General features: G+C 56.6%; 1 protein-coding gene across 1 annotated transcript in view; it reads left to right on the forward strand.

The window, feature by feature from the left end:
- The window catches only part of DBF4B (DBF4 zinc finger B), a gene marked incomplete at its 5' end in the record, with an annotated part of 18391 nt that extends 9112 nt beyond the window's left edge, over positions 1-9279 (forward strand). The window contains 5 exons of the mRNA XM_015572517.1: positions 1268-1320; positions 3405-3521; positions 6205-6313; positions 6451-6575; positions 7456-9279. Coding sequence (XP_015428003.1) covers positions 1268-1320; positions 3405-3521; positions 6205-6313; positions 6451-6575; positions 7456-8233 — 1182 coding nt within the window. The remainder of the gene's footprint in view (positions 1-1267; positions 1321-3404; positions 3522-6204; positions 6314-6450; positions 6576-7455) is intronic.
- Between the last annotated feature and the right edge of the window lie 5288 nt (positions 9280-14567).

The following is a 14567-nucleotide window of genomic DNA, read 5'->3' on the forward strand; positions in this document are numbered from 1 at the left end:
CCTCATGGGCAGCAGGAGGGTTCCTCCTGGATGTTTCTCCCGAAGATGCTCTTTAAGTGGCATTTATTCGAGCACAAGCAGGAGCTAAGAAAAGTCACTTGGCACCTCTCGTGTTCGAAATTCAAGGAAACCTGTGGGGGAATTGACTTTAATAACTGTCTCCGTTAATTAGACAAGGACTCGCCCCGAAAGAAGTAATTACTGGGAGACAGGCAGCTTTTTTTGCTTGGGCGCTGGCGGCCTCTCGAACGGGTCTAGAAGCTGTGAGGTGCCATCCTCTTTGGAGACTTGGTGGCTGTGAGTTCTGCCCAGGCTTCCAGCCCCTTTGGCAGGACTCTGGTCACCCTGGGAGGGTAGAACTGCTTCTCGATGCCAACGAGATTGGGTGCCCCGTGCAGCTAACCAGCCAGGAGGGGTGGATCTCTTGATGAACTGACTCCAAATTTGTCCTCCCAGAACCCCTTTGCCCTATTTTGTTCATGAACCAGATTTCACCTTTGATGTTTTTTTTTACCATCCTTCTGCTAAGATCTCTAAACACTCTTTAGTTCTCTCCCTCTCTGCTCCTCCCTGCCCCCTTTCCCTGCCCCGAAATAAACCAGGGTCCTCATGGGGAATTCTGCTGGGAGTGATGGGAGGAGCACTCACCACCTCCTTGGATGTGGCACAAATGGGCAGGGGCAGGTAACAGACCCGACACAGGGTAGGTGCTCAGTAAGTGGCAGCTGCCCAGCCGGTGCGGCTCAGTGCTTGAGCACCGACCTATGAACCAGGACAGGACATCCCGGTTCAATTCCCGGTCAGGGCACATGCCTGGGTGTGGGCTCGATCCCCAGGAGGGGGCGTGCAGGAGGCAGCTGATTCCCCTCAGGATTCTGACGCGGAAGAAAGGTCCGGGAAGCAGCTTTTAGCAGAAAGCAGCGGCGGGTGGGTCTCTCCCGCTCAGCTCCGTTTCTGGTGGTCAGTTACAGCCTCCAGGAGCCACGTGCAGGAGGCTCCTCTGTCCTGCGGAGGGAGGGCATGCCAGACCCCGCACACCCTGCAGCCTCTGCCCCCAATAGTGGAACTCTTCCTCCCGGGGCGGAGGCTGGGAGAGATGGGAGTGGGTGCCTCGCGTCTCCCAAGTGGAAAGGCGCACCTTGGGGCAGCACGTGTTCCAGCTCTGAGCGCCCCAGGCTTTGGCAGGGCCTTGCCTCTCGGCACTTCCTGTGTGTGCCGCGCGGGCCCTGCGCTGGAGCAGACAGGCGGCTAATGTGTGCCCTCTTCCTTTCCAGTGGCCAGACTGAAGGCACCGTTCCTCAAAATCGAAGATGAGAGCAGGTGAGTGGGGCTCCTCCCTGTCCCCTCACCCCCACCAGGCCCACACGGAGGCCAGGTCCCAAGCTGACGTGGGGTCATGGAGCCCCTCAGCCCTGCGCCTGTGTCTTCCCGGAAGCCACTTTCTCCCGTCGTGGAGAAGTCTCGCATAGACCGGGGGAGCCTCTGAGGGCGCACTGCACAGCCTGCACTCCCCTTGGTGTGAGCCGGAGGTTAATGGCCCTGTGTGTGAATTACCTCCTAATGCTCTGCTTTTATGATCTCATTTGCTCCTAGGTGTATGCTGACACTTGCTATCGAATGGTTGCTAGACCCAGTGCAGGGCTAGGGCAGTCATCTCGGCTGAAGTGAGGTGCTTGGGGTGGTGCTGGGACTCCCTTGCACTTGAAACCCTTCTGTTTTGCATGCAGGGCCCTCTCCTGGCACGTGCGTCTCATGACCACTCTCAGTGGGAGAGAGTCCATCCTCTTCCTAGTGGGGAAACTGAGGGCAGAGAAGGGAAGGACTTGCACATTCCCACTTTATTAATGAACCTCAGCTGAGGCTAGATGCCAGGTGTCCTAACTGTGCCATCCGGCACCCTCTCCACTCTGCCCTGTCCACCATTGGGGCCCCTTTTTACCTGGAGCGGTAGAGTCCATTGATGATAACCTGATGAACTGTTAGCCACCTGGGTTAGCGCTGACTCTTCAATAAGTACTAGATCAAAGTCCATGTGAATCTATAATTCTCTCAAAAGAAAAGGGTTTTGAAAAAAGAAAAAGCTCATCTGGACCTGGGACCAGAATTTTCTGGGCCCCTCAGCCTCATGTAGGGCAGCTGGAGACCCAGCCCCGGGAGCCTGGCATGCCTGCCCATCCTCCAGGCCCTGCACACAGTACAGGCATGGTCTTGGTGGCCCAGAAATGAGTGGAAAGAACATAGGGATGGCAATGAGGTGCTGTCTTGTCCAGTTCCGGTGGGATGGGGTCCATACCTGTCAATCCCGGCCCCTACAAGCAGTTAAATAGAAGTAGTCATGACTCAGACGGCAGCTGAGATACTGTCAGTGCCTCAGGATCTCCCTGCACGTGGCAGGCACAGGTGATGCCACTGTCACTGGAGGGGGTACACGTACTTGCGTGCCCCTAGCATCATGGGCAACAGAGGAGATCCGGGCGGAGCTGAGGTTTCTTGTGATTCTTTTGATGTGCTGTTCTGAACCAGGAGCTCTTCAAAGCCTCAGAGCCTTTCCAACCTCAGCATCCCAGCCTCCTAAGCAGGAGCAAAACAACTCTGAAGAGAAAGAAATGGGGATTCAGGGCTGTGGAGAGCACCCTTTTCCCTTTAAGGGTCCAAGAACTCTTAATTCACTCCTGAGGCCAGAGGGCTCTCACAGTACCACCCAGGAACCATGGCCTGCACTCCCCCTGGAGCACAGGCCGTGGCACCAAACACGGGGTGCCCGCAACTCTATCACGGGGTTTGCTGAGTGTCCACACATGATCAGATCTGGCTCCGCGCTTGAATGTGAGCAACCTGAGGCAGAGCACCAAAACCACCCAGTACCCTGACTATCCGGGACCTGCACTGGGCCCCCTTTCTGTCAGAACGCTCCCCTGCAGAGGGTGCCTAGGACCAGCCCAGAGCAAGTGCTGCTCTTAGTGGAGCAGGGAAATCACTGCCGTGGTTCAAACATCCTTCCATTTGGATTCTGTGAGGCTGGAGTCCCCAAAGATGGTTCTAGGGTCGAGAAACAATGGAAGGGTCGGGAGATGTGGCTTCCGGTCTGGCGTTGGCCACATACGAGCTGTGAGCTCTTAGGCAAGTTCCTGAACCTTTTGGGCTTCATTTACCCCACTTGTTCCACTCAGCTCAGAGCTCGGGGTGGCTGTAGCATTCCGATGAGGCAGTAGAAAGTAGACAAGGAGAGCATAAGTATTCATTTCACCTAGTAAGGCTGATGAGAATTTTGTTCTAGAACCTGAAAGATGTGCGGGTGAGAGCCCACTTTATCAGGAATGGAACTCCAGGGAGTTGGGCTGGCACCCCTTCCTCACCCTTTCCCTTCCCCACTATAGTCAAAGTGGAAGTTTTCTGTGTTTCAGGAAGTTTCGTCCTTTCCACCATCAGTTTAAATCCTTTCCTGAAATTTCTTTTCTGGGACCCAAAGATGCAAGTCCCTTTGAGGCCCTGACGATCCCGGGCAGCTCGCGCCATACCAGGTGGGTCTTTCTGGTTCCTGATTAACAAGGGCTGGTTACAGGCCGAGGTCCTTCCCCTCGGGGCCTGCTACTCAGATTTGGGAATGGCCATGTGTCAGCTCCTTAGGCAAAGTCTATTCTGGGAACTTAGCCCAGAGGAGAGAGACACAAGGAGAGTTCATTCATTTCACTTGGTGTTCTCCAGCCCTGCTGAAGAATTTGACTGGTGTCCAGAGGACACTTGGCTGGTTTCTGAAACTCAAATCTATAGACCACCTTCAATCAGAGCCCCCTGAGGTCCCATTAAAAATGGCTTCTGGACCCCACTTCACCCCTACAGAGTCACAGTCTCTGATTATGGAGCCCCAGAAGCTGCATCCTCACCAGCTCCCTGGGCGGTCTGATACCATCAGAGTGGCTTAGAGGCTTATCGGTATTCCCGCTCTGCGGATGTGTGGCGTGAGCCTTCACTGACCAAAGTGCGGAAGAACGCGGCTTGGTGCAGGGTCTAGATGCCTTCTCGGACCCTTTCTAGTTTCTGGGCCACAGAGTTGTTAGTTCATAGACCAGGAGAACAGGCCAGAGCAGACTCAGGCTGAGAGGACCCGGGGCCAAGGAGAGCCTGCAGTTCCCACCAGCAGACAAAGGAAGTAGTGCAGTGGGAGGAAAGAGGATGGAATGCGGCAGTAGGCAGAGGGAGGAAGAAACAGTGAGCTGAGGTGAAGCTCAGGTGCCCTTCACATCTTTCCTAGAAGGCGCCAGGGATACCAGAGAAAGCCAGGCAGGGGGCTGCGGGCTGGGCTGGCAGGTGGTGCTAGACCCGAGATGGCCTGGGAATCGCAGAGCAGCCGAGATTGTAAAAGGAAGATGGTGAAACAATGAAGCTTTGGAACCTGCACATGAGAAGCATACGGGGGACTTTGGCCAGGGTTCCGTGTGTGTGTGTGTGTGTGTCTGTGTGTGTGTGTGTGTGTGTCTGTGTCTGTGTGTGTCTGTGTGTCTGTGTGTGAAATCTGGGAGGAAATGTTTAATTTTTTAAATTTAAAAGTGATTATTTTGGCCCTGGCCGGGTGGCTCAGTTGATTGGAAAATCATCCCAATCAATCTCTCTCTCTCTCTCTCTCTCTCTCTCTCTCTCTCTCTCTCTCTCTCTTTCTCTTTTTCCCCGCCCCTCCCTCCCTCTTTTTCCCTTTCTCTCTAAACTTATCCTTAGGTGAGGATTAAAATATAAAAGATTATTTTGGTTCAAAATTCAAGCATTACAAAGGGTTTAGAGTAAAAAGTCTCCCACCACCATCCTCTAATCTCCAGATCATGGGTCTCTCTCCAGAGATGGCTTATGTGCATAGAAGTACATCGTGTCCTTTGTTCCCTCTTCTCACATAAAGAGCAGCCTAATATTTGCCGTGCTCAATCTTGCTTTTGCCACTTTATCTTAGATTAATTTCCTATTAGTACCTGAACAGCATCCTTATTCCCTTTTATGGCTGTAGTGAATAGTCTTTTTTAAAGAAAATTTGATTGTTTAAGTATTTTTGCAGAGTAAATTCCTAAAAGTGGAAATGCTGGGTCAAAGGGTGCCTGCATTTATAATTTTGCTAAATGGCCAAATTGCTTTACATGGAGATGATGCCAGCAGCCACTCTGACCCCCACCCCCCTTGGAGAGAGCCTGTTTCCACATCCCCGTGGCTAATACTGAGAGCTGTCAGGCCTGTTGGTTTATGCCAATCTGATAGATTCAAGACCGTGATCTCGGTGTAATTAGAATTTTCATGTTTTTCTCTATGAATGAGGTTCGGTCTGTTTTGTTTGATCATTTGTATTTCTTTCTGTGCATCTTCTGCATATCATTTGCCCATTTCTCTATTCAGTTATTGATCACTTTCTTATGGATTTGTAAAGAGCCCTCCATGTAGTAGGGAAATGAGCCCTGTGCTGTAGTGTTAGTTATAAATAACACGGACCCCACTTCGTCCAGTTTGTGGGTTGTCTTTTAACTTTGCTTGTTTTCTGCTGTGCATACATTTTTTAAATTTGCATGTAGTTAAATTTATCAGTTTTTTCCTATTTTTTTTCCTGTGTTTCCTGGGTTTTGTGTCATACTTAGAAAGTCCTTAAAGGAGGATATTTTAGATTTGTTGAGTTTGCCCATAGCAATGGCCCACCGGCCATTAGAAAAACGGGATTGAAATTCAGACAAGGAGTCAGGTTTGAGAAAGAGATTTGAAAGTCCTCAGTTAAGATGGCAGCTGTGCAAGGGACAAGTAAGCATGAGGGACAGACCGACTCAGGGGGAATTTAAGGTGGAGGAGATCAGAGGCAGTACAGCCCCCTTGTTACTGTGGAGGCCTGTCCCCTTCATTTTTAGGGCAAATGAACGAGGGTTTGGGTGTGAGCACAGAGCTGGAATTGCTCTTCCAAGGATTCTCGCTGTCAGCCGCCACCTGTTCTCACCTGTGGTTTGAGATGTGTGGGCGGAGAAAGGGCAGAGCTAGGACAGGGTGCCCATGGGAGGTCTCATCTTCCTCGTCGCCGCTCCTGCCACCCTTGGACAAGTGGTGCCAAGTGTAGGCAGGCCTGCCTGCGCCTGCCCAGCTCCGTGGCGGTTTCAGCTCATCTCTCTGGCCTGGGCTCCAGGCCCTGGAGCAACAGTTCTGCTCCGAGGGCCCCAGCAGTGACCCCTTCCCCCCTCCCCTCCTCAGAGGACCCAAGGACCGAGAGCCCCGCCCACGATCAGCCACCCGCACCGCACTCAGGAGGAAGAAAGGTTACTGCGAGTGCTGCCAGGCGGCCTTTGAGGAGCTCCATGGGGTGAGCCCCTTCCCACCGAGCACCTGCTTCCCAGACTGTTCGGGGAGCCATTCCTGCCCCATCTCCCTGGTGTGGCTGGAGGCCTGCTGGCATCCTGCCCCTGCCTAACGCCTGTGCCTCCTCTCGCCCCCTGACAGCACCTCCAGAGTGCCCAGCACCAGGGCTTTGCCCTAGAAGCCCACCCGTATGCAGAAGTCGATCGGATCATCGCCCAGCTCAGCCACAGCTTTGCGGAGATCCCCTTCCTCGCCAGCCTCCCCAGGTGAGCCTTGCTGCCGCCCTGCCGCGCGGGGGTGGGGGGGTGGGGGGGGACATGGCTCCGCCCTCACTCCTCTGATGCTGCCTCTCTAGGTGGGAAGGAACCTCAGGTTGGTGGCAGCATGGACCAGGCTATGCTATTTTCTCTTTCCTCACCTTCCTTTCCAATCTCCTATATGGTTCACTTTAGATGTGAGTGGTGGGAGAGACCTCCATGTGTGTTTAGCCAGTTGGGTTGGAGCCAGACCAGACGCGGCTCCCTCCCTTCCTGAGCGTGAGCCCTGCCGCAGCTGTGGGGGCTGAGAGAGCGTTCAGCCGTCACACTCCCGGTCATGTCTGGTCATGTGCCTGTCTGGCCGTCTACAAGAATGGAGCGGGGACTCTGGGTGGGTGAAGAGCAAGTCTTTCTGCCTCTAGAAGTTATCCCCGGAAAGGGATTTCAGGGGGTTCTGTGGAGTTCCAGGTTTCTCCGAGCTTCCACCAAGGAGCCGTGGCTTCCCCTCTCAGCCCAAGTCTCCACCTCAGCCTCACTTCCTGGGCCAGCTTGGACGGCCAGGCTCTGTGCTGCCTCCTCCAGCTGCCAAAGGGCACAGCCTCCTCTGGGAAGTCATTCAATGGGACAGCCTCTAACTTCGGGCCATCCCTGACCACAGGCCACAGAGCCCAGAGGCGTGCAGACAGCACTGGCCACTGCTGCCGGTCAGACCCAAAGAGCAAGCGTTTCACAGGGCCCCAGAGCAGGCAGGTCTCTTCAGCACCCTAAACCCCAGCAGGGTAGCACCATGCGTGCCCCACCCTGCCCGCAGCCCGGCCCGGGAGGACCCCAGCTTACTGCCTGCTTTGGAATTGAGCCTGTGGCCCACAGGGTATGTCTGTCCCCACAGGCAGCCAGGCTCCCCGGCTTCGGATCGTGACCCTCTGTCTCCTGGGACGGTGCCTCCCAGCCAGCCCTCCTATGGTGGGACAGCATCTCCCAGGAGGAGGAAGGAAGACGGCCCCCAGACCCCCAGCATCCACGAACAGGATGGGCTGGTGAGCGGCAGGAAGTCACCAGCTGAACGTGTGGGGGCTGGTGAGATGCTCGGACCGGTAACAAGCTGCCAAGACCTGGGGGGCTCAGTTGATGTTGTGGACCCCCCGGGGACAGTGCTGTCCAGAAGCCCTACTTGTCGGTGCCTCCTGACCAGCTCTGAGTTTGCGGACCTCTCCCCTGGCCCAGAACCGGCACGTGTCGGCCACAAGCGGAAGGTTCAGTTCCCCAGTGGCAATGCCGAGAAGAGGCCAGGGGTCTCCTGGCCACAAGCCTCACTCTCTGTCTCCAGAGCCCTCAGCCCCTGTGGCACCAGGACAACTGATGGCTGGCATCTCTCCTCCCTTCCCCTTCCAGGCCCCGAGTCCAGGCCTCTGACCTCCCCCCTGCCCTTGTGCGACCCACAGACCAGCCTCTCCCTCCCAGACCCCTTGCCCTGGCAGCCCTCAGACAGGCCAGCAGAGCTCTGGGCCGCACAGCCCACCTGGCCCGGCGGAGGGTGTTCCCCAGGATCTGAGGGTTCTGAGGGTGCAGCCCCTGGCCCCGGCTCTCAGCAGACTGACCAACTTCCCAGCTGCTCGGCAGCTCCAGGCCAGCTGTCAGCCCACCTGCACTCAGCTGCAGGCACGTAACCCCCAGGGGGGCTGCAGAGAGCCAGGCTACCTCCCCTCCCTCTGCCTGCCAGCGGGGGAGCCAGCCTCTCCCAGCCCCCTGCCTCCCTGTGTCCCAGCACCAGCAGCAAACTGCTCCTGTGAGTCCTCTGGGGCACGCAGCTCTTCATGGGGCCGGACAGCTCCCAACTCGAGGGCCAGGTGCACAGATATAAGTTATACCCCTGCTGATTGCTGCTCACCCAGCCAGGGCAGCCCAGATAACAGGAGCAGCACACCAGGGCCTCCCTTGTGGAGCCAGAGGAGCCCGAAGCCTGGCTTTGGAAGTCCAAGTGGACAGCTGTTGTCATGGCCAAGTGCAGGGTGGACACATCGAGTCCTCCCACCCACCCAGTCTTCAGGTAGAACCAAGAGAGTCAGCTTGAGGGCCGCCCTCTCTTACCCAGATCTCCAGCCATGATCCTGACTGGGCAGTGACCTGTGATGGGCTAGTCCGTCCATAGCCAGCTGCCCACTTGCCAGGAGGCAGAGGCGAGGTTGGCACGGGAAGGGATGACAAAGAAGCTGGAGCAGCAGGACCCTGGCCTGGCTTCCTGCCCCTCGCAGAGCCCAGGGTAGGTGTCCCCCCCCTCCTTTCTCACAAGCATGTGGCTCTCTCCTGCTTCCCAAAAGCCTGTGTTTGTGTCCCCGCCCCCAGCACCCCACGCTGTGCACACAGATCTCGGGAACATAAGAAGCAGAGGAGGGCTCGGCTGCTGCACTCACCGAGCTCTCTCCCTGCACTCGGAGTGGGCCCAGCACCGACCTTTCCCCTGAGCCCAAGATATGGCCAGATGCCCCTCTGGGGACAGACCCCTCTCGGCTCTTCCCTGCCTCAGTCTGGGCTGCCCACCCCGGGGCTCACCTGCCAACGTCTCCATCCCCTACTTTCCTCCCTCCCCGAGGACCTCCCCCCATTTCTTTTCAGCTGAGCCATTAATCTGGAGATGGGGATGAGTTTGCTATCGATTTTTTGGCCACATTTTTTTTATTACATTTTGTACTGTGGTTCCTCTCACCCTTCTCTGCTTCTGTGTGTTTGTCTCTTTAAATGTCGGAGCTACCAGAGCCTGGTGCTATTCTGTTCTCATTTTGGAGGAAGAAGTGGGGGCCCAGCTGCGGGTGAGGACCTGAGTTGTTAGTTTGGAAATAGAGCAAGTGTGTGTGTACAACCCTCACAGAGGTCATGTTTGGCCTTTTTATGCCATTCCTGTTAAATTTCACAATTAATCTTGATTCAGGAACTGTAAATAAATTCGTTAATAACAAATAGCTAAGAGGTGGGGCTGGAGAACAGGGTTGGGCCTTCCTCTGCCCTCCAGCGACCTGAGGCCGGGCTCAGGGCCCAGTTGATGGGACAGAGTAACTGGCTAGCAGGACAGGAGCCTCCTGCACGTGAGGGAGCCTGTGTGAGTGCCCGCTCCCCAGAGGCCTCGCCCCCGAGGGCTGAGGGCAGGTGGGCCTGCGTCTGTCAGTCTCCGGTCACTCACTCAGCTCTGCTGTTCTCTGAGTGGCAGCCTGGAGCGGGCATGCTCAGCACCCCCTCCCCGGGAACCTTTGCTCTGCCAAGGACCCTGCTAAGGGCCCTCTCCCCTTCCCCGGGGCCTAGACAACGGCTTCCTCTGGTTCCTGATGTGACACGTGGGGATGCCTCGTCCCCCAGTGCCTTTCCCATGATCCTGCCGCCCTGGGTGAGAGGGTCCCCCACCTCTTTCTCGGACCTTGTCTCTGATCCGTCCACGTGCTGCTTATTCGCAGACACCAGGTTCTGACACCCTGTCACCATCTGCCCAGGACCTCACATCCAACTGTGTGACTTTCCCCTCCCGTCTCACCGCTTGTGACCTTGGATATCGCATCTCAACCAGGTCAAGCCCCAAGGCTCCATCTCACCGTAGCCTGTCCCTGTTCCGGCCTCCAGGATATAAACTTAGAGGGGACCCAGGACAGAAGGGTGCCACTTGGCACACTGGGCCCCTCAGTGGCTCCTTGACATGGGGGCTTAAAGCCTCCTACTCCCTCCCTCTCAGCCAGTGAGCTTAGCTCACACTCAGCAGGCCTGCCTCATCCCACTCAGTCCCTCTTCAACTTCCGACTCAAAGGAAGCAGTGTCCCTCGCCCCCACCCCCAAGTCAGGCCAACCCTGTGTTCACCCCACCCCTGCTGGGCTCCTCCGTCCGTTTCCTCCCCGGATTCCCCAGCTCAAGGAATGCTCCCTCCTGTTCTCTGGCTACTTCCTTGGTCTATAGCCATAGCCGGCCGCCTCTGCACGTCCCTCCCCCTCCAGCCCTCCATCATGGAAGCACCGCTGGCATTGTCCATTCCAAGGTCACTGGATCACCTCTAATTACCAAAGCCAGGTTTCTTTTCTCCTTTTCCATTTTCTTGAACCCTGGCTTCCCTCTTCCTAGCAGCCCCAGCTTAGCCTGGTCGCCTTTCTCTCCAGCCTCCCCCTCTTTACTAAGTGCACCCAGTCGGCATAGGCCTGCGGTGTCTGCCCCGAGTCACTCCGCGCTAATGAGCCCTCTGGCCGCACTGCTTCCCCAGAAGAGGGTCTGGGATCCTTGTTCTTGCCTAGACACGGGCTCTTTCACTTGGAGTTATGACCTGAATTGGTAGCTCTGGCCTTGACCTGAATTCGAATCTTCACCTGGGCTGGATGGGAAGGCAGGTCTTGCCAACACCCCAACTCACACTCACTGGACAAGTCCTTCACTATGAGCCTGTTTCCTTCTCTAAGAAAGGGGCTTGGAGGACATGATTTCAAGGGTCCTTCCTTCCAATCCCTCACACCCCTCCCATCCTGCTGCCAACACAGACCTACTTACCTGGTAACTCATTCCTGGTCCAAGACGCTCCCCTTCCCGCTGTCCTGTCTTTCCTGTCATTCGCTAACACCTGCCCCCTCGGCCAGTCACTCCAACCAGTCCCACGTCCCCCTATTCACTCCCTGCTGACCGTCCTCTCCTCACACCCACCCAGCTTCCTGGTGTTCTCTGCCATGCCCTCTCCCTCTCCGACCAGACCCCATCCAGGCAGGCTGATCCGCTTGTGTCTCTAACCATAGTGAGTCTTTTGCTCTTGGTCTCTGACCTGGAATGCCCCTCTCTTTCCACTGAGCCAAACCAGTTAGGGCTGGAATGCCTCTCTTCATGTTTATATTCCATATCCTCTATGAACCCTGTAGTGTAAGCCTTCAGGCCACAGAGTTCTGAGTTCAAATTTAGATCCTGCCACTTTTTGACCTTTGGAGGTACTGGGCCAGAGCTTGCGAACACTCAGTAAACTAGCATTACCACCACCTACACACACACACACACACACACACCCCTGTGAGCTCCCTCCTAGACATTTCAATAGGTTCATTTTCACTAATCTCCCACCGTGGATGGTTCTCTGACTCGCATCCTCATCTCCAGGGTAATTCTGTGGATGAAGCTGCTTAGGGCTCTGCGAGTCACCTCCTCCCTGGGTCCTCACTTTCTGGGGTGGTTTCCCAGAACTCTCGGAGGATCCCTGATGTGGGCGAGGAAACCTGCACATCCTCCCATAGCATGCCGGGCCCTCAGGGGCATGACTACCTTTGTGCCCCTATGAAGCTCTCAAAGGATGGCTGTTGCACCAGGATTTTGGCACCTGGATGCCTCCAACTCCGAGGCAAGAGCTGCAGAGACTAAAGAAGGGGGCCGGTCAGAAAACGGGGGGAGCATGAGGCTCCCCAGAGGAATATTCAATCACTGGAGTGGTCCTCCACTGGAGGAAAGGGCAGACACTGCGCTGGGGTCTGGGTGAAAACAATGAAGCCCCTGTCCCAATAGTGTGGGCACTTCTGCTCTCCACCCACCAGTATGACGTCACCAGGCACAGTCTCTCCATGCTCTGGGTAGAGAGGGCCCTAGGCCCCCAAGCCATAAAGCAGTCCCTTGGGTCCTGGGCTTTCTCCTTGGCATCTTAAGGTCAACACGGATGGTGTGAGCCCCTTCTGTGCACCAGGCACCGGAGGATAAATTAATCCAGTAGCTCAAGTCCCCCAACCTCTCTGAGGCTCATCAGTTCACTGTGAAGGAGGGCTTTTCTACCCCCCTTTTCACAGATGAAATTGAGACTTGAAGAGGTTGGAGACTTGCTCAAGGTCACACAGCCATGAGCCAGGATGAAATCCCAGCCCCCTTGCCTGGCGTGGTCTCTGCTATAGGCCCCACGGACTGGGCTCAGGGCCTGCACGTCTTCCGTGGGCAGGAATCACCACCCATCACTCTGCCCCAGGACTGAGGCAGCTGAGTCCACCCCACCCCCACCCCTGACCTGCAGCTGCTAGACTAGCTAGGCCTTGGCTCCACATCGACCCAGCGTGGCCACTGTGCAGAAACACTGGAGGGAAGAACCGGCTACAGGGTGGGGAGAACCAGGGGAAGGAGGCCCAGAACTGGTAGTGGGGCCTGAGGGAGGTCGGGACCAGAGCCTAACGGCTTCCTCAGCAGGAGTGACCCCGAGGGTGACATCGGACAGAAACAGTGACCACCAACCTCTACTTTCTCCCTTCTCCTGGGAGAAACAGGCAGTGGGCACAGGGGACAAAGGAGCCCGCCATCGCGGTGGGGTTAGGTTGGGATTCCCACCCCCCCCCCCCGCCCCGGGACCCTTAGTTTGGTGCGTGAGGGAATTGAAACGGCTTCCAACTTGGGAAAGGCATGCGTTTGTGGCAGAGCTGACATGCAAGACAAGATGGGGAGGGCCTCGGGCTGAGGAATGGGATGTGGTCAGCTGAGGGCCAAGATGCCTGCTTAGAGCTGGGAACTCAGGAAGATGAGGAACTCTCGGGGGCCAAGGACCATAAGATTGAGCCTCCACTGGAGCTGGCCCAGAAGTCACTCTGGGGATTCAGGAAGGTCTCCCCAACAAGGAACCCGGGACACACATGGTAAGGATGTGCCTCAGTCTTGGAGGCCCAGGCCACAGATTGGGCTTGCTGTGTGGTCCTGGGCATGTGGAAGGAGGGGATCCACACTCCCCCATGCCCAGGGCCCTCCATTGTGAAATGACAAACCCACCTATCCTTTTGGGAGCACATTGGCTCAGGGCTTACTGACTTGGCCCTGGACCATGGCACAGGTGGGGCAGGACAGATGCACCTGGTGCTGTGTGTGGGGAGGAGGAGGGGGAATAGAGGGTCCAGAGGGACCAGTCTCCTCTAGATCCAAGATAAAAGGCAGAGGTGGGGCCAGAGAGGAGTGGGGCCCTGGATATGGAATGCACCTCTCTGACCAGCTAGTTGTATGACGTCGGGAAGCTCCAGCCGCCTCTTGGAGCCTTCGTTTCCCCATCTGTAAAATGAGGGACCCAGTCTCTCCCTCCTGGGTAATTGTCAGGGAATGTCGCATAGTAGGTCCTCATCTCCGAGAGCCCCCTCACCCCTAAGAGGTTCCCAGCGGGAAGGAACAATGGCCTCAGCCTTCCTGAGCTGGATCTGGAGTGGCAGGTGATTGGAAGGGGAGAGTCACCCGTTCCCAGCATTGATGTCAGTGCCTCCCGGGAAATCGCCTTCTCACCTCTCCTGAGCCTGAAATAGAATGAGGGGGGCTGTCACCAGCCGCAGGCAGCTCCCCCATTCCTGTTGGAAAGCAGAGGACCCAGGAAGGGGTTCCCTGCCTCCACTCCTATTCCTCAGTGACCTGTGGTCTCCCAGGGTGGGTTCAAGGAGTCTCTGGCTTTGGGCACAAGGTGCGGGGGGGGGGCGCTCACCGGGGGGACCCACTTCCACCACCTCGACCTCACCTCAGTCTCTGGCTCCTGGGATCCCTAGCAGTGGTCAGAGATCCCAGCCCCCAGTCAGGGACCCATGTTGCCCAGGGCCCCAGTAGCTGGGCTGGGGGTGCAGGGCAGTTCCAGTGGGAGGTTGGTAGGGCAGGTGGTTGGCAGGCGAGGCAACCTGGTCTGGCTAGAGAAGGAAAGCTGGGGGGCTCCACAGGTATTTCTGCTCCTCAAAGATCTGGGCTGACAGGGAGGGGCGAAATGGGGCATGACAGCAGCATGTGAATGACCTGGCCAGTTATAGGATGTTTGGGGGGAAGGACTGCAATGCCCGTGTGAGGGACTCGGGGGGCATCTGTCCGGGTGGCTCAGGGACAGCAAATCCTGGAGCCCTCCTGGAGGCAGGGTCCTCTCTGAGCGGGAAAAGGCGCCTGTGGATGGGAAGGGATCTGGACCAAGGGTGGGGAGGACTCCACAGGGACCGGCTCCGCGAACCTGGGCCGGGGACAGCCACGCCCCCGCATCTCCATCTCCCAGGTCCCCAGACGGCGGGTCCCCAGGTCAG

This window comes from Myotis davidii, unplaced genomic scaffold, assembly GCF_000327345.1.
Source record: "Myotis davidii unplaced genomic scaffold, ASM32734v1 scaffold109, whole genome shotgun sequence".
Taxonomy (NCBI): domain Eukaryota; kingdom Metazoa; phylum Chordata; class Mammalia; order Chiroptera; family Vespertilionidae; genus Myotis; species Myotis davidii.